Source organism: Salmo salar, chromosome ssa02, assembly GCF_905237065.1.
Source record: "Salmo salar chromosome ssa02, Ssal_v3.1, whole genome shotgun sequence".
Taxonomy (NCBI): domain Eukaryota; kingdom Metazoa; phylum Chordata; class Actinopteri; order Salmoniformes; family Salmonidae; genus Salmo; species Salmo salar.
In genome coordinates, this window is record NC_059443.1 from 29,889,461 (window position 1) to 29,916,161 (window position 26,701).

General features: G+C 44.0%; 1 protein-coding gene across 6 annotated transcripts in view; it reads right to left on the reverse strand.

Moving 5' to 3' along the window:
* LOC106579063 (oxidation resistance protein 1) overlaps nt 1-26,701 on the reverse strand; it is a 184,917-nt gene that overhangs the window by 64,674 nt on the left and 93,542 nt on the right. Inside the window, exon 1 of one of the 6 annotated variants that reach the window (XM_045701913.1) lies at nt 6,426-6,749. The exons of 4 other annotated variants lie outside the window; for them this stretch is intronic. In XM_045701913.1, the coding sequence (XP_045557869.1) occupies nt 6,426-6,555 (130 nt within the window). In that variant the 5' untranslated portion in view covers nt 6,556-6,749. Of the gene's footprint in view, nt 1-6,425; nt 6,750-26,701 lie in introns of those variants that run through there. One more of the 6 variants, XM_014158606.2, reaches the window with a different exon arrangement.

Below are 26,701 nucleotides of genomic sequence, written 5' to 3' on the forward strand. Positions count from 1 at the left end.
AATTGTGAAAAACTGAGTTTAAATGTATTTGGCTAAGGTGTACGTAAACTTCCGACTTCAACATATATATTTTTTCTTTTTTAAATGAAATAATTAAAAGGATATTTCTACAATTTTAACATACATTTAGATTTCATATATATCATTTGATTAAATCTTTAGATAAATAGAAATTTGGGGAAGAAATTTACACAAAACCCTGAACAACTATGTAATAACAATGTTCTTGTTACCTGAGGCTTGTGCATATGAACATTCCACAGTAATACTATATGTATAGTCACTGAAAAGGCCCCTGGTCTGTTGTCAAGGACCAAAGGACCCCAGTAGCCTACCCTAGACTCCCCAGATCAAAGCTCTATTCTCACCAATAACCATACTAGCATACTGCTCAGAATGAAGCAATGTATTTGACATGCATTCTAGATAAGTAGGCTACTGTAGAATGCATGTGGACACCGGAACATAACCCTTTCTGCCTTTGGATCAATGCAGTAGAAGGAGCTCACCTGCTGATCCGCTGGCACACTGCATCTCTGACTGCTGCAACTCCAACACCAAGAAACCTCTCAGGTTTCAGCCTGAATCAATAGCCTGAGGTGAGGAGAAGTGATGTGCTCAGCTAAAAGGAGAACCACAAACTCTGCAGTATCTCTCTTTACTGATCCTCAGTGAGCCAGTGTCACTCACCGGCCAGCCAGGCCTTGGTCAGAAGAAAGTAAGTATCACAAATCTACCACCTCTCTCGAGTCTGCTATCTCCACTGGACTCACCACCATCCTAGCTGAAATCTACCAACTGTACGACATCATCAACCCTCCAACCACAGTCAGCTAAGCTCCCTGTCCAACCACAGTGGTCCACAGAGATCACAGGGGGGAAATGAGCCAGTCTTTAAAAGTATCTGTGTGACTATCACAGAGGAATGAGAATTGACAACTTGATGAACATTTCCCGGGCAGCAAACACCACCCAGAATATTCCATGAGAAATCTCTGATGGCTTTAATGCTAAATCTTTATCGTATCCTGTATCACTGTAAAGTCCATGGAGAATAAGAGCACCTCCTCCCAGCTGCCCACTGCACTGAGGCTAGGTAACACTGTCACCACCGATAAATCTACGATAATCGAGAATTTCAATAAGCATTTCTCTACGGCTGGCCATGCTTTCCTCCTGGCTAACCCAACCCCGGCCAACAGCTCCGCACCCCCCGCAGCTACTTGCCCAAGCCCCCCCACCGCTTCTCCTTCACCCAAATTCAGATAGCAGATGTTCTGAAAGAGCTGCAAAACATGGACCCGTACAAATCATCTGGGCTCGACAACCTGGACCCTCTCTTTCTAAATGATCCACCGCCATTGTTGCAACCCCTATTACCAGTCTGTTCAACCTCTCGTATCGTCCGAGATCCCTAAAGATTGGAAAGCTGCCACGGTCATCCCCCTCTTCAAAGGGGGTGACACTCTAGACCCAAACTGTTATAGACCTCTATCCATCCTGCCCTGCCTTTCTAAAGTCTTCGAAAGCCAAGTTAATAAACAGATCACTAACCATTTCGAATCCCACCGTACCTAGGATTAAGTCATCCTTCTAACCCTCCCCCCCTACCCTCCCCCCCCAAAAAAAGATATAGATGTACTATTGTAAAGTGGTTGTTCCACTGGATATCATACCAATTTGTAAGTCGCTCTGGATAAGAGTGTCTGCTAAATTACGTAAATGTAAATGTAATGTAATGTAAATGTACCTTCTCCGCTGTGCAATCCGGTTTCCGAGCTGGTTGGTCACGGGTGCACCTCAGCCCCGCTCAAGGTACTAAACAATATCATAACCGCCATCGATAAAAGACAGTACTGTGCAGCCATCTTCATCGACCTGGCCAAGGCTTTCGACTCTGTCAATCACCGTATTCTTATCGGCAGACTCAACAGCCTTGGTTTCTCAAATGACTGCCTCGCGTGGTTCACCAACTACTTCTCAGACAGAGTTCAGTGTGTCAAATCGGAGGGCCTGTTGTCCGGACCTCTGTCAGTCTCTATGGGGTACCACAGGGTTCAATTCTCGGGCCAACTCTTTCCTCTGTATATATCAACGATGTCGCTCTTGCTGCGGGTGATTCCCTGATCCACCTCTACGCAGACGACACCATTCTGTATACATCTGGCCCTTCTTTGGACACTGTGTTAACAAACCTCCAAATGAACTTCAATGCCATACAACACTCCTTCCGTAGCCTCCAACTGCTCTTAAACACTAGTAAAACTAAATGTATGCTTTTCAACCGTTTGCTGCCCAGTCCCGCCCACCCTACTAGCATCACTACTATGGACGGTTCTGACTTAGAATATGGGGACTACAAATACGTAGGTGTTTGGCTAGACTGTAAACTCTCCTTCCAGACTCAAATTAAACATCTTCAATCCAGAATCTAGATTTGGCTTCCCATTTCGCAACAAAGCTTCCTTTACTCACGCCGCCAAACATACCCTCGTAAAACTGACAATCCTACCGATCCTCGACTTCGGCGATGTCATTTACAAAATAGCCTCCAACACTCTACTCAGCAAACTGGATGCAGTCTATCACAGTGCCATCCGTTTTGTCACCAAAGCCCCATATACCATCCACCACTGCAACCTGTATGCTCTAGTCGGCTGGCCCTCGCTACCTATTCGTCGCCAGACCCACTGGCTCCAGGTCATCTATAAGTCTATGCTAGGTAAAGCTCCGCCTTATATCAGCTCACTGGTCACGACAACAACACCCACCCATAGCATGCGCTCCAGTAGGTATATCTCACTAGTCATCCCCAAAGCCAACACATCTTTTGGCCACCTTTCCTTCCAGTTCTCTGCTGCCAATGACTGGAACGAATTGCAAAAATCGCTGAAGCTGGAGACATATTTCCCTCACTAACTTTAAACATTAGCTATCAGAGCAGCTAATCGCTGCAGCTGTACATAGCCCATCTAATCTACCTACCTCATCCCCATATTGTTTTTATTTACTTTTCTGCTCTTTTGCACACCAGTATTTCTACTTGCACATCATCATCTGCACATCTATCACTCCAGTGTTAATTCGCTAAATTGTAATTACTTCGCTACTATGGCCTATTTATTGCCTTACCTCCTCGCGCCATTTGCACACACTGTATATAGACTTTATTTTTTCTATTGTGTTATTGACTGTACGCTTGTTTATTCCATGTGTAACTCTGTGTTGTTGTTTGTGTCGCAATGCTTTGCTTTATCTTGGCCAGGTCGCAGATATAAATGAGAACTTGTTCTCAACTTGTCACAACTTCCTCCGAAGTCGGTCCCTCTCCTTGTTCGGGCGACGTTCGGCGGACGACGTCACCGGTCTTCTAGCCATCGCCGATCCACCTTTCATTTTCCATTTGTTTTGTCTTGTCTTCCCACACACCTGGTTTCAATTCCATCAATTACATGTTGTGTATTTAACCCTCTGTTCCCCCCATGTCCTTGTCTGGTATTGTTTATTGTAAGTGCTTGTGCACGTTATGTCTGGTGTGCGTGGGGTTTTGTACCCATTTATTGATTGTTCTGTTTTCCGGTGAGTTTTTATTATTAAACTGCACCGTTGGAAACAGTTTTTGCTCTCCTGCGTCTGACTTCTCTGCAGCCAGTACGCACCCCTTACACAACTGGCCTACCTATTTAAATAAAGGTGAAATAAAATCTAAAAAACCTCACTAAAGCACGCTTTGGCACAACATATTGAAATGCATTGGGTTGTTGCTCAGGCTCATGGGTAGTCTGGGTAAACAGTGAACACGTCTTTCAATTATGGTTGAGAAGACATTGAGAAGATGTTGGATGTGAGTGTTGCTTAATCAAACAGTCACAGCAGATATTGAGAGGAGGGTCGGTCAGACATTGACCTCCTAACCAGGCTGCAGTTGCTGGCCTGTCAGTTAGGCATTAACTCAAAAATATACTAGAAACAAATAACGCTGCCACTGCATCCTGGTCATAAATCAGTGGGATCCCCCTTTAACATGCCAGGTCAGATAGATGCATCGCTGCAAATGTTGCTTTTGATTGTTGTGAAGGTGTCTACTGTTGGTATCCAGGTAACAGAGAGATCTAATGGACAGAAGTGTCCAATAATAATATCTTAATAGAATATTACTGGAGGAATCTGCTCCCCTGTTTATGTTTTTCTAGTGACCCAACCTTCCCTTTGATGCTATTTGATGTACAGTACATCATACAGCAGCACGTTGCTTTAAATGGACTGGCGGTGAATCTCAAAGGAATGTATGTTAGTTCCATTTGGGCATACTAAACATATTGAATTGTAGCTAGTCGATATCAGTAAGTAGCCAATACAAACACTGTGCGGTAGCCTAAAGCACTGCTGCACATGATGACAGTATGACGCAGTTGTTGTTTACAATGAAAGGTCAAAGGTTGTTACGCCTGTTTACATCAAAGCATCATTGCTCCTGACGACATTCAATCACCCTTATAAAACATCTGTAAGTTTATTTCATTAATGATCATTGAATTAATCACTGCCTGTTGGGTTATTGTGAGGACACACTGGGGCTAAACCAGTGACGCATTACAAATCTTCAATCGGATTAGCTATCTGTACATGCCTAACCAGCGAGGCTCAAAATAAATATGGAAATTGAATATGGAAATATTTTTGCCCTAAATGCGTTTCAATGTGAGTTGCTATTGTTAATGAAGTTATTTTCCTCCATCCAAATAAATCCCTAATGAGACCTAAACGCCAAGAAAGATACAATCAAAAGCCAATATGATATAGGCCTATGTAAGGTTCTGTATTTATTTTCTTAGTCAACCTTGTGTTCTGTTTCGTTGTGTTCTTGAACGTAGCCCTGTTTCTTTGTGTTCTTGAACGTAGCCCTGTCTTTCATTTTTGTTCATTGAGTTCACCTGTGTTAGTTACTCACCTGGTCTCATCAGCTCCTTATTTAGTTCAGTTCATTCTGTTTGTGCCTTTGTGAGGTATTGTTCGTTTTGACTCTACTAAGCCTATTCCTAGCTCGTTTGTGAGAACCAGTTACAGCCTTCAGTCCTAGTTGATTCACCTGCCTGTTTGCATACCTGTGTATGACCATTGCCTGCCGTGCTCTGCGCGCGAGTCTACGCCTTTTTCTCCCTGAGTATTCACTACAGCCTAACAACTCCTCTCCGCAAAGACAGACACCATCCATCACAGTATATCAAAATGAAACTTTCCACACAATTGGCTGTAAAAAAAATATAAAAAAATCCACCATTAGGAAAACAACATCCAATTATGTGAAGGCCTATTCCAGACCTGGGTTCAAATACTATTTGAAATCATGCCCAACACTTTAGCTGTGCTTGACAGAGCTTGCCTTTAGCTATAGAACCATTATAAAACGACCTAGTCCTCACCCACCTGGCACTCCAGGCAAGCTCAAATAAATGCTCAAAGTGTTTGAAAGATTTCAAATAGCATTATAGACACTGGTGTAGTACAGCTGAGACGCTAGAAGGCTGTGTACTGTAGCGGAGAAAAAGTGGGCTCTGTAGCAGTCAGCAGGATAATAGTTTGGTCTAATTAGGACAGAGATTAATAAGATGCATGCTCTGCTGCCCACTGTGACTTACTGCGAAACCAAACGCCACTGAGGCCAGTTCATTAACAGTTCTCCCTAGTGCAGACAGTGTGTATGTGTGTGACTTTGTGTGTGTGTGTGTGGCTGCAGGCCATGGCCCTACTGAGAGGAGAGAGGCAGGTAGTCAGGCCTGAGAAGAGCCCCTCGGTAGGCTTCTGTCCCGTCTGTGATGAATGAGCAGGCTAGGCCCCTTACATGAACTGGTGTTTAAAGTCAAGAAAGCGTTGGCCCACTGATGAGGGAACTGCTCAGAGCTGTGTGAGAAGTGTGTTAAACTGGGCAATTCATGTAGTAGTATGCATTACCACAGGCTTAATAATTGTCATTGTTCACAACAGAACTGGTGTAACTCAGAGCGCAGAATAGTGTCCACTGTAAAACGCCTGAATTTGAGATGTGTATCACAACTCTGTCTCTTAAAACTACCCTTCAATCAAAGCACACAATCCTTCGTTTTTCGGGTGAAGTTAATAGGTAATGCAGATCTGTATTAAGGTATTTGTAAGCCATAGCATTCGAAATAATGCATTTAGGTATATTGAATTGGTTGATATTGCAGACTGTGCCTTTAAGAAGCCTGCGCAGGGAAATGTGTAAACTCCACTGTCCAACTCGTCACTGTTGCAACTTCTTCACCTTATGCCAAAGCTACAGAAAATGTACTGTAGGTTGTTAAAATAAAAAATAAACACTAACTGACTTCATCTACGGTAGGCTGAACTCTGAAACATTACACATTATACATTGAACAAGTTCGGCTCCAAGTCTATACTCACACCTGTGTTAATGTTGTCGTGCACAGATCCAGAATGTTCTGCGGAAGAGCCATCGGAATTTTCCCGAGTCGAGGTCGAGGCAGGCCAGATTCTATTCGACAGCGCGACCCTGACAGACAGAATGTAGTCCATACTGTGGAACTTGTACGAATATCACAACATGGATGCACCTTAGTTATCACTAACAACCGTTTAAAAAGCCATTTCTGATATCACTGTCATTACTCAATTGCGATAAGATCTAGATAAAAGTCTTTAAACAAAGTGTAACGCAGTGAAACGAGCACACTTCAGCAGACGCAGAAATAGGAACTGAAACAACTTGTTCTTCCCTGATGACGTACGTGTTTGGCGTCAAGCAGTGCCCTGCACTCACTGCAGTCAATGGATACGTATTATTGATTTTTATTTTATAACCTTTATTTAACTAGGCAAGTCAGTTAAGAACAAATTCTTATTTACAATGACGGCCTAGGAACAGTGGGTTAACTACCTTGTTCAGGGGCAGAACGACATATTTTTACCTTGACAGCTCGATGATTCGATGTTCAAACCTTTCGGTTACTAGTCCAACGCTCTAACAACGAGACTACCTGCTGGTTACTAGTCCAACGCTCTAACCACGAGACTACCTGCCGCCCCAATGATGAACAATTCCATTAAAAAGTTGTGAAAAACACAAGATCATAAAGTGCATTATGTAGCTACAATATCCAACCTATGCAATTAATACATGTTTATTGCTATACATTGTTATAGGGCATTGTTATATTGTTTATATTCTAATATTTAGCCTATGCCTTGGCTTAGAGGTGGTAAGTTCATTATCAAGATGGTTATTTAGGTCTTACAAATGAGTGACTGTCTCCCTGAATGAGAGGTCTGAACCTTTATGTTATGGCATGTACTCGCCCCGGAGGGTTTCTGTTTCACCCCATCTGACTGTTTCCCTCAATTGCTGCAACTTGCACTTCTTTACTTAAAGATGACATGCATGACAATCATGGGAACGGAACAAATCTCACTCTCATCTTAATAACATTGTATTAAATTGAGGAAAGCACATAGCCAGGCAGCCACTCCACTTAATATAAGTGTCCCACCATACAGCATAAGGCCAGGGACACGCCTGCGGCATATAAGTGTCTCTTCAGACACCATGGGAAGAAGAGATGGCATTTGGAATGGGTAAATAAATGTGTGTGGAACAGTGAAGAACCCAACAGACCAGGACAAGGTGTAATAACTGGGGAGCAGAATTGGAAACTGGAAACAGTCCAATTCATTATTCTTCAGCAGGGATATGGTAGGAAATGAAAGGGAGAAAGAGAAATTAGTTTTAAAACCCTGAACTGGAAATAAAAGTCATCTAAACGAATGAATACCAAGGTAAGACATATGTTGTGCTCCATCTGCTGGTTACAGTGAAAAGTGCAGCCTGGTTTATAAATCACCTATTATTTTTAGGAGCACATGGATGGGTGACAGATTTACTCTAAATTGTGACAAAGCAATAGGTCAACATGGGCACATCCAGAGCCATATAAACAGAGTCAGGCAGAGTCTGGCCCCTCAAGGTTTCCTCCTATTACTAAGGAAGTGTTTTTGTACTTTACAACAAGTTATAAAGCATTGTAAATGCAGGCTTTTGGTAAAGTGTAGTCTGTTGTGAAAGAGTAAAACAAAAGGCCAGTGTTCACAAGAGATTTGGGTCAGGGTTGCCGAGATGAAGTAAACTGTTACCATTGATTTGTAACAGTACCACAGAGTCCATTTGGCTTCCTCTCTGTTTGGCCCTGTTTTATAAACACACGTTGCAACAAATTATTTGACAGACTGATTGATGAACTCTCAGTCAATAACACTGGTAAAGTTCCAAGTTCCAAGGTGAACATGATGATGGATGAGGCTGCCTACAGTATGAGCTCTTAGTTGAGGGATTACAACTTGCTTTCTGCTCCATAGTGACCTTGAACACCATCCCCTGTCTGGGCCCCTGGGACGCTTGGCCCGGGGCAGGGTTGTTGTGATGGGTTTGAGACAGACCACCACCTGGGGCTTGTTGCTCTGTAATATATAGCTACTAAAGCTGTAAAGCTGCCCAGAGCAGTCATCAAATCATCTGTTACTTCCACACACAGAGGGGGATTGGGTTTCCTCCCTGAGCTCTGTCTATTGCAGCCTAATAGGGGAAGAATTAGATACTCTCACCATACCATCTAGCTCTGCTCCAGGGCATTAGTGTGCATTCCTCCTCTAGTTAGTGGACAAACGTGCACTAACGACATGGACCATAGCTACGTACCATCCAGAAGACCGTCTGAACTGTAACACAGTCTGCTTATTCAGCCCTGTTTAGTTTTCCCACCTGACTATTCTAAAGGCTGTGTAATTAAGCTACTGTGTAAGTTGAGTAGTTTATGAAACATCCAGAGGCATTAAATAAAATTAGCCTTATTGAGTGAAGAGATTAAAGTCTCGTTCAGTTTCAAACAACATTAAGTTTGGGTATTTAATGTACCTCTCCTTTCACATTAACGACATTAAGGAGGTTTATCTGATTAAACGAGTAGTCTACTGCCATTCTATCCATTCTAATGGGTTTATTCTAACTTCTGTAATTTGGTTATTAGCATATTAACAACTGTTATACATTATATAAATGTATCGGATTGTAAGCATCTCTAGTTAAGAGGACCAGCTAAGGTTTGTATTGGTAACTACTTGTCTCTCTGGTCCCAAGCAATCTCTTCATTACCAAACACAACACAACTTGTACAGGAATCCATGCACAGAGGACCTAGTGTTACCAGCTGCCTCTGTAAGCCCTAGCCTAGCAGGCTGTGTGTGTGTGTGTGTGTGTGTGTGTGTGTGTGTGTGTGTGTGTGTGTGTGTGTGTGTGTGTGTGTGTGTGTGTGTGTGTGTGTGTGTGTGTGTGTGTGTGTGTGTGTGTGTGTGTGTGTGTGTCTGTGTGTGTGTGTGTGTGAGAGGCTTTGTCATCGTCAGAGAGTGGTGCTGGGCAGAGTGTTCCTCTCACCAGTTTCCAGTGAGAACCAGGTAGGCTGGCGGTATAATCCCCAGAAGAGGAAGGATTTCATTATGAAACAACAAACAACAAGCCCACAGGCAGCTCCCCTGTCAACCGTCTGGTTACATAACCTGTTCACAACACATTGTGAACACACACACACAGATGCACACGCAAGCATGCACACACAGACATACAGACACACACATGCACACAAACAAACATCTGTGCATTTCTCAACAACATAAAACAACAGAAATAGAAAATCACTCAAGCAATAAAATGCACCTGCTGGCAAACACAAACAACCTGCGTTTCATTGAGTAATAATTAAGAGAGAGGGTGATTGAGGTTCTGTACCGTACGCATATGGACTGAAATAAGTGTTTATAACTAGTTAGAATATGAATAGAGAGTGCTTGGAAATGAAGATGACATTTCTCAGTACTCTATCGAGCAGTGTGTTCCATACACCGTGTTCCATACAACTGTCTTTGGGTCTTAGAAAAGCACTATATACATACAGTTGAAGTCGGAAGTTTACATACACCTTAGCCAAATACATTTAAACTCAGTTTTTCACAATTCCTGACATTTAACCCTAGTAAAAATTCCCTGTCTTAGGTCAGTTAGGATCACCGCTTTATTTTAAGAATGTGAAATGTCAGAATAATAGTAGAGAGAATGATTTATTTCAACTTTTACTTCTTTCATCACATTCCCAGTGGGTCAGAAGTTTACATACACTCAATTAGTATTTGGTAGCATTGCCTTTAAATTGTTTAACTTGGGTCAAACGTTTCGGGTAGCCTTCCACAAGCTTCCCACAATAAGTTGGGTGAATTTTGGCCCATTCCTCCTGACAGAGCTGGTGTAACTGAGTCAGGTTTGTAGGCCTCCTTGCTCGCACACGCTTTTTCAGTTCTGCCCACAAATTTTCTATGGGATTGAGGTCAGGGCTTTGTGAAGGCCACTCCAATACTTTGACTTTGTTGTCCTTAAGCCATTTTGCCACAACTTTGGAAGTATGCTTGAGGTCATTGTCCATTTGGAAGACCCATTTGCGACCAAGCTTTAACTTCCTGACTGATGTCTTGAGATGTTGCTTCAATATATCCAAATAATTTTCCTGCCTCATGATGCCATCTATTTTGTGAAGTGCACCAGTCCCTCTTGCTACAAAGCACCCCCACAACATGACGCTGCCACCCCTGTGCCTCACGGTTGGGATGGTGTTCTTCGGCTTGCAAGCCTCCCCCTTTTTCCTCCAAACATAACGAAGGTCAATATGGTCAAACAGTTCTATTTTTGTTTCATCAGACCAGAGGACATTTCTCCAAAAAGTATAATCTTTCTCCCCATGTGCAGTTGCAAACCGTAGTCTGGCTTTTTTATGGCGGTTTTGGAGTAGTGGCTTCTTCCTTGCGGAGCGGACCTTTCAGGTTATGTCAATATAGGACTCGTTTTACTGTGGATATAGATACTTTTGTACCAGTTTCCTCCAGCATCTTCACAAGGTCCTTTGCTGTTGTTCTGGGATTGATTTGCACTTTTCGCACCAAAGTACGTTCATGTCTAGGAGACAGAACGCGTCTCCTTCCTGAGCGGTATGATGGCTGCGTGGTCCCATGGTGTTTATACTTGCATACTATTGTTTGTACAGATGAAGGTGGTACCTTCAGGCATTTGGAAATTTCTCCCTAGGATGAACCAGACTTGTGGAGGTCTACAATTTTTTTTCTGAGGTCTTGGCTGATTTCTTTTGATTTTCCCATGATGTCAAGCAAAGAGGCACTGAGTTTGAAGGTAGGCCTTGAAATACATCCACAGGTACACCTCCAATTGACTCAAATCATGTCAATTAACCTATCAAAAGCTTCTAAAGCCATGACATCATTTTCTGGAATTTTCCAAGCTGTTTAAAGACACAGTCAACTTAGTGTATGTAAACTTCTGACCCACTGGAATTGTGACACAGTGAATTATAAGTGAAATAATCTGTCTGTAAACAATTGTTGGAAAAATGACTTGTGTCATGCGCAAAGTAGATGTCCCAAGCGACTTGACAAAACTATAGCTTGTTAACAAGAAATTTGTGGAGTGGTTGCAAAACGAGTTTTCATGACTCCAACCTAAGTGTATGTAAACGTCCGACTTCAACTGTATCTATTATTGCAATAGCATAACAGAGGGAGGCCAGTAAAAATAGTGTTAGCACTAGGATGATGTGAAAGAGACAAAGACTGTTTACTGTAGTTAGCACTAGGAGTCTCTCAGAGAGACAGGCAGGCATCGGTCTTCACAATGGCTGCAATCACAGGTGGAAACGGGCCTGTCACACAACACCTCCTTCTCTCCTCTCCTTCTCTCCGGTACATCTCTTCATTGGGAAAGTATAGCTTTCTCTCCAGCCCCTCAAAGCTGTCAACAACAGCATCACAACAAATGATTATGTTTTTTTCAGAAAGCGGTGCCGAATATTCATGAAGCTATGAATCCATGTTGTGCAAAATGTCTGTTAGCAATGTGACAATGCCAAATTGAATCATGTGGAGGAACTGGCTGTCTGTTTACATCACATACTGGACTTATATAACCATCATTAATGTCACTTAGTCATCCAAATGGGATTTTATTCCTTACAGTGCACTTCTTCTGACCAGGGCACATAGTGCTTGGGTCAAAAGTAGTGCACTATATAGGGAATAGGGTGACATTTGGAATGCACACCTTAATAACTGCCATTATTCACGGTTGGTTTTAAACAAGCCGCCCTCACTTGAAAGTCTGCTTTCAGTCCTTTGTCTTTTCTCATACAAAATGGAGTTCTAAAGCCCTCCTATAGCAAGAGCCTTTTTATGATAGGCCATTTACTCTCCTCTCTGCGGTTAACCTCAGTAGCGGTAGTTACTGTAAGCAGCAGAGCAGAGGGTGAGCGGGGACTGCAATTACCCAGCCCCTTCATCAGGCCCTGGCCTATGGGCTCGCAGTGTGGGAGTCAAGGCTACCAATCATACCCCAGACAATTCTTTCACTCTCTCACAGACTCATAGGTCGTCAATTTAGTGTTCAAGGCCATTACTGGGGCTGAGATGGACCCCGCCTCAGCTGCCTTGCCTTCCCAGAGCCACTGCATCTAGAACCAGGGTAGCTATAACTAACATTACCACAGCATTATTGACTCTTTATGTCATGCATACATGCTTTATGAATGGTACATATCACCACTCTAAGCAAAGTGTTAGTATTCAGTGTCAGCATTCTCCTGATGTTGGGAGAAGAGAACCCTTAACAAAGGAGAATCATCCCGTCAGAGACAGTTCTATTTTTAGAAGATATGCCTCTTGTCACAGTCAGTTGTGTTCTTTGATGCGTCAGGGTTCTCTCTTCCACAATTCATGAAACTTATACTGTTTTGGTTCAGTTAGTGGCAGATTTTAGACCAAAACTATCAAAACTTTAGATTTCAAACATTGATTTCTTATTGTTAAAAATGATGCAGTTAGTGTGGAATGCAGAAACAGGCTTGGAAAGTTATAAACACACACTCTGCACATTCAAGACAAACTGAAATAACTGTGTTGACTATAAACGTTATCACAAAACTAATACTATGTCATAAATGTTATTGTTCACCATTTCTAAATGGTTCCAGAGAAAAAAGCATCCATCTGTAGATGAATTCTATTAAACCCAACGTACTAGACTGGACTGGAGAGCATCTTGAGTGTTGGGAGAGGGTGACAGTAAAGCTTGGTTGTGACTCAGCCACCTCCACCGCCAGCCCGCCACACTAATTCCATCCGTTGCCTTGCTTCCTCTTTTTCCCTCTGGGACAGCGCAGTTGTCCTGGTCTGTTGTGATAGATCACTGCATTGTGAGAGCTAGAGCCATCTTTCACCAGCGACTATAAACCCCAGTCCCCCTGTCATGGTCATCCATCTATCCTCCTGTGGCCGTGGGTGTCTGTACTGTGCCTGTCTCAGGCTCCACTGAGAGGCTGGGTGGCCCCAGGAATAATGACCAGGGGTGCACAGTGACCATCAGCTCTCCCTCTCTCCCTCTCTCTCTCGTTGTCTCATTATGATATGAGAAGAGGAGGAGAGGAAGCGAGAGGAGGAGAGGAGAGGGGATGTGGAAAGTAGAGGTGGAGAAGAATAGAGGAGAAGGAGAGGATAGGAGGAGGGGAAAGAGGATAGGAGAATGAGAGGGGAAGATGAGAGGTGGAGAGGAGAGGAGGAGGGGAAAGAGGATAGGAGAAGGACAGGGGAAGATGAGAGGTGGAGAGGAGAGGAGGAAAGGGGAGGATGAGAGGTGGAGAGGAGAGGAGAGGTGGAGAGGAGAGTTGTCTGTCTCTGAGAAAGGTTTCATTTCAGGAGGATAAGATGAACATCAGACATGCACCACTGCTCTCGTCACGCAGGCAATTTATTAAAACAATAAAGCCCAACTATAACGCTGACAGCTCCACAGGCTGAGACAGGGAGTGGGAAGAGACAGGGAGTGGGAAGAGACAGGGAGTGGGAAGAGACAGGGAGTGGGAAGAGACAGGGAGTGGGAAGAGACAGGGAGTGGGAAGAGACAGGGAGTGGGAAGAGACAGGGGGGGAAGAGACAGGGAGTGGGAAGAGACAGGGAGTGGGAAGAGACAGGGAGTGGGAAGAGACAGGGGGGGGAGAGACAGGGAGTGGGAAGAGACAGGGAGTGGGAAGAGACAGGGAGTGGGAAGAGACAGGGAGTGGGAAGAGACAGGGAGTGGGAAGAGACAGGGAGTGGGAAGAGACAGGGAGTGGGAAGAGACAGGGAGTGTGAAGAGACAGGGAGTGTGAAGAGACAGGGAGTGGGAAGAGACAGGGAGTGGGAAGAGACAGGGAGTGGGAAGAGACAGGGGGGGAAGAGACAGGGAGTGGGAAGAGACAGGGAGTGGGAAGAGACAGGGAGTGGGAAGAGACAGGGAGTGGGAAGAGACAGGGAGTGGGAAGAGACAGGGAGTGGGAAGAGACAGGGAGTGGGAAGAGACAGGGAGTGGGAAGAGACAGGGAGTGGGAAGAGACAGGGAGTGGGAAGAGACAGGGAGTGGGAAGAGACAGGGGGGAAGAGACAGGGAGTGGGAAGAGACAGGGAGTGGGAAGAGACAGGGAGTGGGAAGAGACAGGGAGTGGGAAGAGACAGGGAGTGGGAAGAGACAGGGAGTGGGAAGAGACAGGGAGTGGGAAGAGACAGGGAGTGGGAAGAGACAGGGAGTGGGAAGAGACAGGGGGGAAGAGACAGGGAGTGGGAAGAGACAGGGAGTGGGAAGAGACAGGGGGGGGAGAGACAGGGAGTGGGAAGAGACAGGGAGTGGGAAGAGACAGGGGGGGAAGAGACAGGGAGTGGGAAGAGACAGGGAGTGGGAAGAGACAGGGGGGGGAGAGACAGGAGGGGAGAGACGGGGGGAGGACATCTCAGTGAAATGAACAAAATCAATTGTATTTTATGTTACCTCCATTGAACTCTGCGGCTGGAATTAATTGGTTTCTCTTTAAGTCAGACACACTCATATATTTCATCATTATCTTAAACAGACTCCCAAGAATCATAATGCTAAAATGGATGACGACTGTCGTTTTAGCTGCTCTTCTTCCTCCCTCTCCTCCCCTGTCGTCTGGAGTATATGGGCAGCTGACTGATACAGTATGTGCATCCCAAATGGCACAATATTCTCTATATCCCTATGGGAACTGGTCAAAAGTAGTGCATTATATAGTGAATACAGTAGAATGACATTTGGGACACAGTCAGTGGCAATTTGGATTTAAGAAGGCATCACCCAGTCTATTTGGACACATCACCCAGTCTGTCCCGCCCATCAAATTGACAAACATGACAAAGGGTCTGTACTCAATCCATCTATCTTAAAACACCCTTTGACCCTCTCCATCCATCACTATGATATCACTGCTTCCATCCACAACACAGGGCCTAAATTGGATAATGAATCTCTCTTCTCTGAAATACACTAGATGGGTAATTTGTTGGTTAAATGATGAGTTGGGCAGGCACGTATTGGATGAGCTGAGAGTTGTTGAGTTGTTATCGCCGTTGTATTCACTACAATATAGTCAGATAGAGACTATAATCATGCGGCTGAGACCTCTATCACATTTCTTTGTGACAGTAGAACTGATTGTAAGAGTCCAAGCGAGCATGAAACACTATAGTGTATAGTCTATACTCTGATGCAGCACCAAAGAGAATGTTCTGGGCCGACACACTAACATTCAACGAGATGTAATGAATGCACTGTCCACTGACCCATGTTGTGTAGACTGCATACTGCACTGTTAGCTAAATCTTGTCCCGCAGCTATATTCTTCCCCTTGGATAAACTAGTACATGGTCAACCCGGGCCCCTGGACTGTATACAATACAAAGTCTCATTAGAATAAGGAGATGGGAGTTCCAGGAGGGGGGTTGAGATGGTGGATCGCAACAGTGGCATGTATTCATGGATGCCAAGGGAAGCCAGGCTTCCCCCCAAAAGTGACAAATAAAAAAATATTATAAAATCATTTATATCTTTCGTCTCTGTGTTTCATAAGTTTCCTTCAATTTGCAAGAGGCTGAACGTATCTCACCGGAGAAAAGATCCAAACAAGCGAAACAGCGCCCCTCTGTCTCTGTATGTGTAGGCCATCTATCTGATGCTGTCTGGTCAAAAAGAGTTTGACATTGTTGCCGACCGTAACATTGAATGAAAGGCAAGCCAACGAGCATTTTTGGCTTCCCTTGACACATTTTTTTATAAAATAATAGCCAATCAGCTTTGAGCTAAACTGAGTAAGCTCAACTGTGAATGGTCCTGGCACACCAAAAAAAAAGTGTCAAGGGAAGCCAGTTTGGATTTGGCTTTACACCAATCACATCACATTGAGAGCAAAATGTAATTGACAGAAACAACTTCAATTGCTGCATCTCATTGTGTTGTTGTCCTCTAGTGGCTAGCTACAGTAGCTAGTCAAAATTGGTCCTTTGCTAAATTAGCCATGGCTAGAGATAGGGATTTGGACTTGTGGTTTTACTTAATTCTCCGTACTGGCCAATGATTATAACAGCGATGCTGATGCAACCATAAATTCATACATTGTGCCCCTGGCCAAAAAGGATGGAAGTTCAATAGGCAGCTAGATGTAGAAGGCTATTGTTAACTAGCTAACGTTGCCCATGAAAGGAAGTTAGGGTAGCAAACAAACAACAACACAAAATCAAAGCGTGTATTGCATGAGAGTCATAGACCATTTTGTCAACATGAAAGAGAGAAGGATGGCAGTGATGTTTCAACAAATTTGTTCTACTTGTAAGTGTACACACACACACACACACACACACACACACACACACACACACACACACACACACACACACACACACACACACACAAAGCATAGATGATTTGATGATGTTGAAGTTTAAATGGTGCTGGAATAGTTGAGGCAGCTCCTGTTTTCTTTGCAACTTGCAGTAACTCTCCGTGGTTCTAAATCAATAGTTATTTAGTAGTCCGAAAATGTGGGAAACATTCATTTGCTTGACCATGCTGTAGGTCATGTAACTGTTTGTTACATGCAATATGCTTTGTGGACTTCACCGGACAGAGGTTTCTCTCTGGTTTTGTGGTGAAACAAATGTGTTGTTGAATTTATTTTGCCACTGTGTCTTCTTATTGTCTCAGCCTTAGGCCTATATATCACAGTCGCAAGGCAGTTACCTAACAGGTTATAGAGCAAACAACGCAATTATCACAACACATAGATTGTAATATGGCTTTTCTTCTGGCTTGGCTTCCCCAGTGATTTTACCCACGCATCGTTATTGGATCAGAATTAATCACATGCAGCTAAAAGTGGTGTTCACATTTCAAGGACCGCAAGGTTACTGCTGGACCTGGGCCTTCCCCATGCCTCGGCCATAGACTGGGCCGAGGAGCTGCCTGCACACTAAACTCTGACAAGACACTTCCTAAGAGATCTGGTCAATAAAAGGGGTCTAATCTAGTGCTAATCACCTACTTAGAGGAATCAATCACAATACTCCTGTTATGGGACTGTATTATGGAAAACATAGACGGACAGTTTCTCCATTGAGGATGCATTTTAGTCTAGTACTAGACTTAATCTGTGTCCGGGAAACCTGCACAGAAAATAATGACGTGTGTGCTGTAGCCAACTTCTATGGCTAAATAAATGTGTAAGTAACCATAAAGATTGTGTGAATGGTAATATTTGTATGCTCCTTACTGGCATCAGGCCTACAAGTGCTTTTCTGAAACGAATTAATATAACACTGAATATCCAAGAAGTAAGCAAACATTTAATGGGTAACAATAAATACAACTCTTACAGAGTTGATCCTGCTGCATCAACGCATGTGTATAAAACACAAACACAGGACGGTGAAATATAGCTGTTTCAATGGAATGGGATTCCATAAATTCATGAGCAAAACAAAAACAAATATCAACAGTTATATGGAGAGGCAGGTCTTATTTTCCCCTGATGTAAAATCAATCAATAGGCTAGCACTGGCCCTTCCTGTTCACTCTCACACACACACACACACACACACACACACACACACACACACACACACACACACACACACACACACACACACACACACACACACACACACACACACACACACAGGAAAAACTGCTTACTCTTCATTTGAGCTGTATGTAATCAATCCCTGGCATGGGACGGCAGGCTGGCTGGCTGGCTGACAGGCTGGCTGGCTGGCTGCAGACTTTATTCTCCAAACTAAGTGTGGAAACAGTGTGATTACTAGCGCGATGGCATTTATAAATTGAACGCGGATTGGAGGAGAGGAGACGAGGGCTGCAGAGAAACTTCACGTCAACATAATTACACCACTTGCCCAAAGGCAGATATTTTACAGTACACTGCAGTAAATTTAGCTCCCCACTGCTGAAGTGACCACAAAAGAAAATAAAATGTTTTTCATTGCTGGGTGAAGTTGAAACTCTCCCATGGCCATTGTTATGAATCCCATTGCCACTGTCATTGAGCTATAGTTCTGTCCAAAATGGCACTCTATTCCCTACAGTGCATTACTTTGGGCCCTATGTGCCCAGGTCAAAAGTAGTGCACTATAATGAGAATAGGGTGCCTTGGGACGGAGAGAGTTAACCTCTCTATGACAAAGGCTTGAATCTACCTGAGAGTTGTTGACTCATATAAAAGACCATTGAGGATAAAATACTCTATTGCTGTCCTTTGTACTGTTAGTGATACTGAGTCTTAACGATAGTCCCTAACGGAATCATGTGGCTAGAATATACAATAATTCACATGGGATAGATTTGGAAGCTATCCAAGCCCCAAAGAACATCTGCATGACATTTGTTGTGGTGATATTTAGCATAGTGTCATATCATAGGCCAATGACATTGAGATGACATGAGGGGTGTTAGTGTCAGACCAGAGGTGTGTGTGCATGCGTGCGTGAGTGTGACACACAAATCCCAACATGGAGATTGATTATCTGGCTAACCATGCTTTATACAGTGCCTTGCGAAAGTATTCGCCCCCCTTGAACTTTTCGACCTTTTGCCACATTTCAGGCTTCAAACATAAAGATATAAAACTGTAATTTTTGGTGAAGAATCAACAACAAGTGGGACACAATCATGAAGTGGAACGAAATTTATTGGGTATTTCAAACTTTTTTAACAAATAAAAAACTGAAAAATTGGGCGTGCAAAATTATTCAGCCCCTTTACTTTCAGTGCAACAAACTCTCTACAGAAGTTCAGTGAGGATCTCTGAATGATCCAATGTTGACCTAAATGACTGATGATGATAAATAGAATCCACCTGTGTGTAATCAAGTCTCCGTATAAATGCACCTGCTCTGTGATAGTCTCAGAGGTCCGTGTATAGCGCAGAGAGCATCATGAAGAACAAGGAACACACCAGGCAGGTCCGAGATACTGTTGTGGAGAAGTTTAAAGCCGGATTTGGATACCAAAAGATTTCCCAAGCTTTAAACATCCCAAGGAGCACTGTGCAAGCAATAATATTGAAATGGAAGGAGTATCAGACCACTGCAAATCTACGAAGACCCGGCCGTCCCTCTAAACTTTCAGCTCATACAAGGAGAAGACTGATCAGAGATGCAGCCAAGAGGCCCATGATCACTCTGGATGAACTGCAGAGATCTACAGCTGAGGTGGGAGACTCTGTCCATAGGACAACAATCAGTGGTATACTGCACAAATCTGGCCTTTATGGAAGAGTGGCAAGAAGAAAGCCATTTCTTAAAGATATCCATAAAAAGTGTCGTTTAAAGTTTGCCACTAGCCACCTGGGAGACACACCAAACATGTGGAAGAAGGTGCTCTGGTCAGATGAAACCAAAATCGAACTTTTTGGCAACAATGCAAAACGTTATGTTTGGCGTAAAAGCAACACAGCTCATCACCCTGAACACACCATCCCCGCTGTCAAACATGGTGGTGGCAGCATCATGGTTTGGGCCTGCTTTTCTTCAGCAGGGGCAGGGAAGATGGTTAAAATTGATGGGAAGATGGATGGAGCCAAATACAGGACCATTCTGGAAGAAAACCTGATGGAGTCTGCAAAAGACCTGAGACTGGGACGGAGATTTGTCTTCCAACAAGACAATGATCCGAAACATAAAGCAAAATCTACAATGGAATGGTTCACAAATAAACATATCCAGGTGTTAGAATGGCCAAGTCAAAGTCCAGACCTGAATCCAATTGAGAATCTGTGGAAAGAACTGAAAACTGCTGTTCACAAACGCTCTCCATCCAACCTCACTGAGCTTGAGCTGTTTTGCAAGGAGGAATGGGCAAAAATGTCAGTCTCTCGATGTGCAAAACTGATAGAGACATACCCCAAGCGACTTACAGCTGTAATCGCAGCAAAAGGTGGCGCTACAAAGTATTAACTTAAGGGGGCTGAATAATTTTGCACTGCCAATTTTTCCGTTTTTTATTTGTTAAAAAAGTTTGAAATATCCAATACATTTCGTTCCACTTCATAATTGTGTCCCACTTGTTGTTGATTCTTCACAAAAAAATTACAGTTTTATATCTTTATGTTTGAAGCCTGAAATGTGGCAAAAGGTCGAAAAGTTCAAGGGGGCCGAATACTTTCGCAAGGCACTGTAGTAGCTCCAGTTAAAAGTATTATTGTATCTCTCTCAAGCTGTAAATAGCAGGAAATCCTCCGCACCCACCCTTTAATCTGGGGTAACATTGAAAAGAGACACAGCAACTGGTATGCCACATTTCAAAGCCCTTTTCTTGTGTTGGTCTGGACTGATGTTGGTCTATGTGCTCGATACTAACCATAATTCAGTCAAACATCTCCTTTACACAGCCTGTGCCCCAAATAGCACCCTATTCCCTATATGGTGCACTACTTTTGACCAGGGCTCATAGGGCTCTATTCAAAAGCAGCACACTATGTAGGGAATAGGGTGCCATTTGGTACACAGCCACAGAAAAGACTGTCCTGAATGGAACAAACCTTATTGTTTAGATTGATAAAACCAAGAGCTACGTCTGATTTCATTTGCCTTGTAGGACAATGGAAGCATGGCTGGTGTAATGGATAGCTGTGACCCACCTGGTCACTAAATCTTTGCTATCGTGAGAAATGGCTCTTAATAATTCAGACGGTTAATGAATGCAGTGTGGGTGAAGGGATGTGGAGAGCGAGAGAGACTACTAGAGAGAAAGAGAGAAAAGAGAGAGGGAGAAAGGTTGAGAGAGCACTACATCCACAAAGACAATAATATGCAATGACTAAGAAAGTTCAAAGCTCCAAACCCAGAAAACAGAGGTGACATTCAGCCTTGTAACCAAGTTATCATCCAACCTAGCCCATGTCTCCCAGGGGATGAGTAAAGCATACCATTAACCTTTGAAAAAAATGCTTCCAAGCACGGTCATAACTTTACTTGCAATTTTTTACTTTACCTCATTACTTTAAATGGGCACAGTTAAACATCTGAGACTTCCTGCTGCCTGGCTGGGGCTGCGTCCGAAATGTCACCATATTCCCTGTATATTGCATCCTGGGCTCAGGTCAAAAGTAGTGCACTATATAGGGTGTCATTTCAGACACGGTCTGGAACAATTAACTCTGTCAGACACAAACACACCGGAGAGCAGACAGACAGACACTGGGGGGCAGACAGACAGACACTGGGGGGCAGACAGACAGACACTGGGGACAGACAGACAGACACTGGGGACAGACAGACAGACAGACAGACAGACAGACAGACAGACAGACAGACAGACAGACAGACAGACAGACAGACAGACAGACAGACAGACAGACAGACAGACAGACAGACAGACAGACAGACACTGGGGCACAGATAGACAGACAGACAGACAGACAGACAGACAGACAGACAGACAGACAGACAGACAGACAGACAGACAGACAGACACTGGGGAAGGGAAGAGAATTAATCAGCATGGTGGGGAACATAATAACAAACAACAGACAGAATAATAAAACATTGATTGATTTTGCACCATAACAAAGGACATTACACTTCAAGCACTCTCTGGGCTGTTCAGGCAATATTACCTGAGGGAAACAAAACAAAAACTATTTTGGATTGTTGATTTTTTGGAAAGCAAAAACCCAATGTGATGCAGCCAGCAAAACGTTACAATGTCTTTCTGTGTCCTGACTCCTGTGGGTATTTCTTATCATCAGGCAAACACTGTGGCTGACCATACCAGGGTGTCATGTGGAGAGTCCTGCCCTGCTCTGAGAGGCTTAACGATGGAGGGTTCTTATACAGGATTACCTTCCTGCAGTCTGCCTTAAACCCTGGACTTGTCCTGGGGTGGGGGAGAGCCTCCAGGACTCCGCCCGACATAGGATCACATTGTTGGGCCACATGGATGTGTGGTGCAGAGCTGGGGTGGTGGAGGTTCTGGGGGGGGGGGTTAGTTACAGTAGGTAGAAAAGGCCTTAGGGGAGGCAGGACACAGAGAGGGTTACACAGAAACAGGTCTCCGTGAGAGGCTCCACTGACTCCCCACCAGGGCTGGATTTGAGTCCTAAGCTCTCTGATGCTACGTGACCAGCCTCAGCCAGGCTGGCTCTTATCTCAACACACAGAAGAGGCTCTGCTGGCATGACCAGCTAGCGCTGGAGAGTGGGCTGCATGGGGCCGGCTATACTGCTGTACTGCCAAAATGCATGGGGCTCTATAGGCCAGGGGCCACTCCCACACACTGCTGGCCCCTGCTACAGCTAAACCATAAGGGAATCACAACCACCCTGCTACAGCTAAACCATAAGGGAATCACAACCACCCTGCTACAGCTAAACCATAAGGGGATCACAACCACTGAGCTACAGCTAAACCATAAGGGAATCACAACCACCATGCTACAGCTAAACCATAAGGGAATCACAACCACCCTGCTACAGCTAAACCATAAGGGAATCACAACCACCCTGCTACAGCTAAACCATAAGGGAATCACAACCACCCTGCTACAGCTAAACCATAAGGGAATCACAACCACCCTGCTACAGCTATACCATAAGGGAATCACAACCACCCTGCTACAGCTAAACCATAAGGGAATCACAACCACCCTGCTACAGCTAAACCATAAGGGAATCACAACCACCCTGCTACAGCTAAACCATAAGGGAATCACAACCACTCTGCTACAGCTAAACCATAAGGGAATCACAACCACCCTGCTACAGCTAAACCATAAGGGAATCACAACCACCCTGCTACAGCTAAACCATAAGGGAATCACAACCACCCTGCTACAGCTAAACCATAAGGGAATCACAACCACCCTGCTACAGCTAAACCATAAGGGAATCACAACCACCCTGCTACAGCTAAACCATAAGGGAATCACAACCACCCTGCTACAGCTAAACCATAAGGGAATCACAACCACTCTGCTACAGCTAAACCATAAGGGAATCACAACCACTGAGCTACAGCTAAACCATAAGGGAATCACAACCACTCTGCTACAGCTAAACCATAAGGGAATCACAACCACCCTGCTACAGCTAAACCATAAGGGAATCACAACCACCCTGCTACAGCTAAACCATAAGGGAATCACAACCACCCTGCTGCAGCAAGTCCACAGTAATTGAATATCAACACATGGCTGGTCAGAGAGAACCTCAGGTCATCACATAATGTAGAGCTATGAATCAGAGTTTTGACCTTTCCTCCCTCATGGTCCTACTGATGGTCCTACTGATGGCCCTACTGATGGCCCTACTGATGGCCCTACTGATGGCCCTACTGATGGTCCTACTGATGGTCCTACTGATGGCCCTACTGATGGTCCTACTGATGGTCCTACTGATGGTCCTACTGATGGCCCTACTGATGGCCCTACTGATGGTCCTACTGATGGTCCTACTGATGGTCCTACTGATGGCCCTACTGATGGTCCTACTGATGGTCCTACTGATGGTCCTACTGATGGCCCTACTGATGGCCCTACTGATGGCCCTACTGATGGTCCTACTGATGGTCCTACTGATGGTCCTACTGATGGCCCTACTGATGGTCCTACTGATGGTCCTACTGATGGCCCTACTGATGGCCCTACTGATGGTCCTACTGATGGCCCTACTGATGGTCCTACTGATGGTCCTACTGATGGCCCTACTGATGGTCCTACTGATGGTCCTACTGATGATCCTACTGGGCAAGGCATCATGCCTGTGTCCCAAATGGCACTGTGTTCCCTATATAGCACACGACGACAGAGCAGTGGAAGGATATTAGTGTTATCATTGTGACCTTTCTGGTCCACAACCTGGACCAGTGTGCGTCTTCACCTTGACTTCATAAGAGTAAGGCTGCCAAAACAAGCCTGCAAAATGAATTACTTACAATCAAAGATACCCCCCAAAAAATGATACTTTAGAAAAAGTGAATTGTCCCAATTCAAAGTAACTGTCCCAATGCATACAGTGTCAGTGGGAGATGACAAGCAGTTGTGTACATACTGTAATTGCCACCCCTGGAAACTGTTACTATGGGTAAACACAAGCAACAAACCCCCTTAGACAGAAGAAATACGAGGAGAAAGGAACACTCATGTTCTGCCTAAAGCAGTGACTAGGCCTATAACTGTCACCAACCATAACGGTGAGCAGCATCTCTAGCTAGTCAAGTAGAATTTATAGATGGGAATTTAAAGATAGCAGAAATCCTGACATTGTTCCATTTAACAGTAGCAGCCAAATCGCAACCTGACACACACACACACACACACACACACACACACACACACACACACACACACACACACACACACACACACACACACACACACACACACACACACACACACACCTGATGCACACATGCACGCACACACTCACGCACACACAGAAATGTCAGACCCTTTAGAGAGGGCCTTGTGACTCTGTCTCCCCAGAATGACTGGCCACCTAGGTCAGCCCTAATAATAGTCAGTCTGCTCACTCGGTCAGACCAGAATATTTGTGTTAGCATGCACCACCGTCCTCTCTATCTCTGTAGTCTGTGTGTCCACAGAGATAAGTCAAACAGCAGTGCTGTACTGTGATAATACATCTCACCTCACACTGTGGCCAAGGTTGGAGCAATGCACAAATCTGTTGCCTCTACCGTCCTTGAGACAGATTCCCACAACAAACCCCATGGGTCAGAGACACAGCTAATACATTAGGGAACAACGAGTCAGACCGACGGAGAGAGAGAAAGAGAGCGAGAGAAAGAGAAAGAGAGAGATAGAGAGAAAGGAGAGCTACAAAAGGACAAGGTGAATAACCCTCTCAGAAGCCATTATCTCCTGCTTCCCACTGACAGACTCTTAAGGCTGTGCACCCTTCCAGGTACTTCCAGGCGGTTGGTAACAACTCCTACTCAGCCAGATCCTTCACACTATCTGCACTCCAAATTACACCCTATTCCATATATAGTGCACTACTTTTGACCAGGGCCCATAAACGTTGTTTAGTATGTAAGGAACAGGGTTTCATTTGGGGCGTAATCAGTGTCACCGTCGCCGCCCTCATCTCAGAACATCAGTGGAAATTCAAGTGTTGAACCTGGTTGGAGGCTCATTGATTGTGTGGTTTTTAAAACGTCTTGATGGTGTAATGACAGCTCTGTCAGGAGGTAGGTTCTGTCACAGACAGACAGCACAACAAGCTGTCATGTCCCCCCTAGGCTACATTATTATTTATTCTCCTATTAGAATAAATGAGCGTGATAGGATCCAAATGGGCTGGCTGGATATGTTGCTTTAGCCTGAAGGGTGGATTATAAAGCACATCGAGATAGGGGTTTAGAATGAGGGACCGTCACTAGTCAATGTCTAGTTACTTACCCATTATATAGGCCTAATGTCACAACCTACAACCAAATCTTGTTAGCGCCAGCTGGCTAACTAAGTATTACAATTAGCTAACTGTCTTTATATTTATTGACATGTAGATGTATGTTTACGTCTGTCACCAGAGATGATATATTATAAAACAAGCCAATAAAGGACCCACACACTATTCACGCTCTTTTAACATCCATACCCTCACTACTCCAGTAGCAGAGCACTTACACTGTAGCAGGGATTTCAACTGTATTCATTTACATTGATAATTAACCACATAAGCTCAAGGACAGGACACAATAAATTCACACAGAGCTCTTAGCATTGTTTTACATTAAGCATGATCTAACCCTGCTGTTAAGCAGTGTTGGGATTAGTTAATTGAAAAGTAAACAAAAGTAACATGTTATTTTACAATATTACTTTGTGTGGAAAGTAAAGTGTTATATTTAAGCAATAAGGCCCGAGGAAGTGTGGTATATGGCCAATGGCTGTTCTTATGCACGACGCAACGCGGAGTTACTTGACACAGCCCTTAGCCGTGGTATATTGGCCATATATCACAAACCCCTGAGGTGCCTTATTGCTATTATAAACTGTTTACCAATGTAATTAGATCAGTAAAAAATCTATATTTTGTCATACCTGTGGTATACAGTCGTGGCCAAAAGTTTTGAGAATGACACAAATATTAATTTCCACAAAGTTTGCTGCTTCAGTGTCTTCAGATATTTTTGTCAGATGTTACTATGGAATACTGAAGTTTATTACAAGCATTTCATAAGTGTCAAAGGCTTTTATTGACAATTACATGAA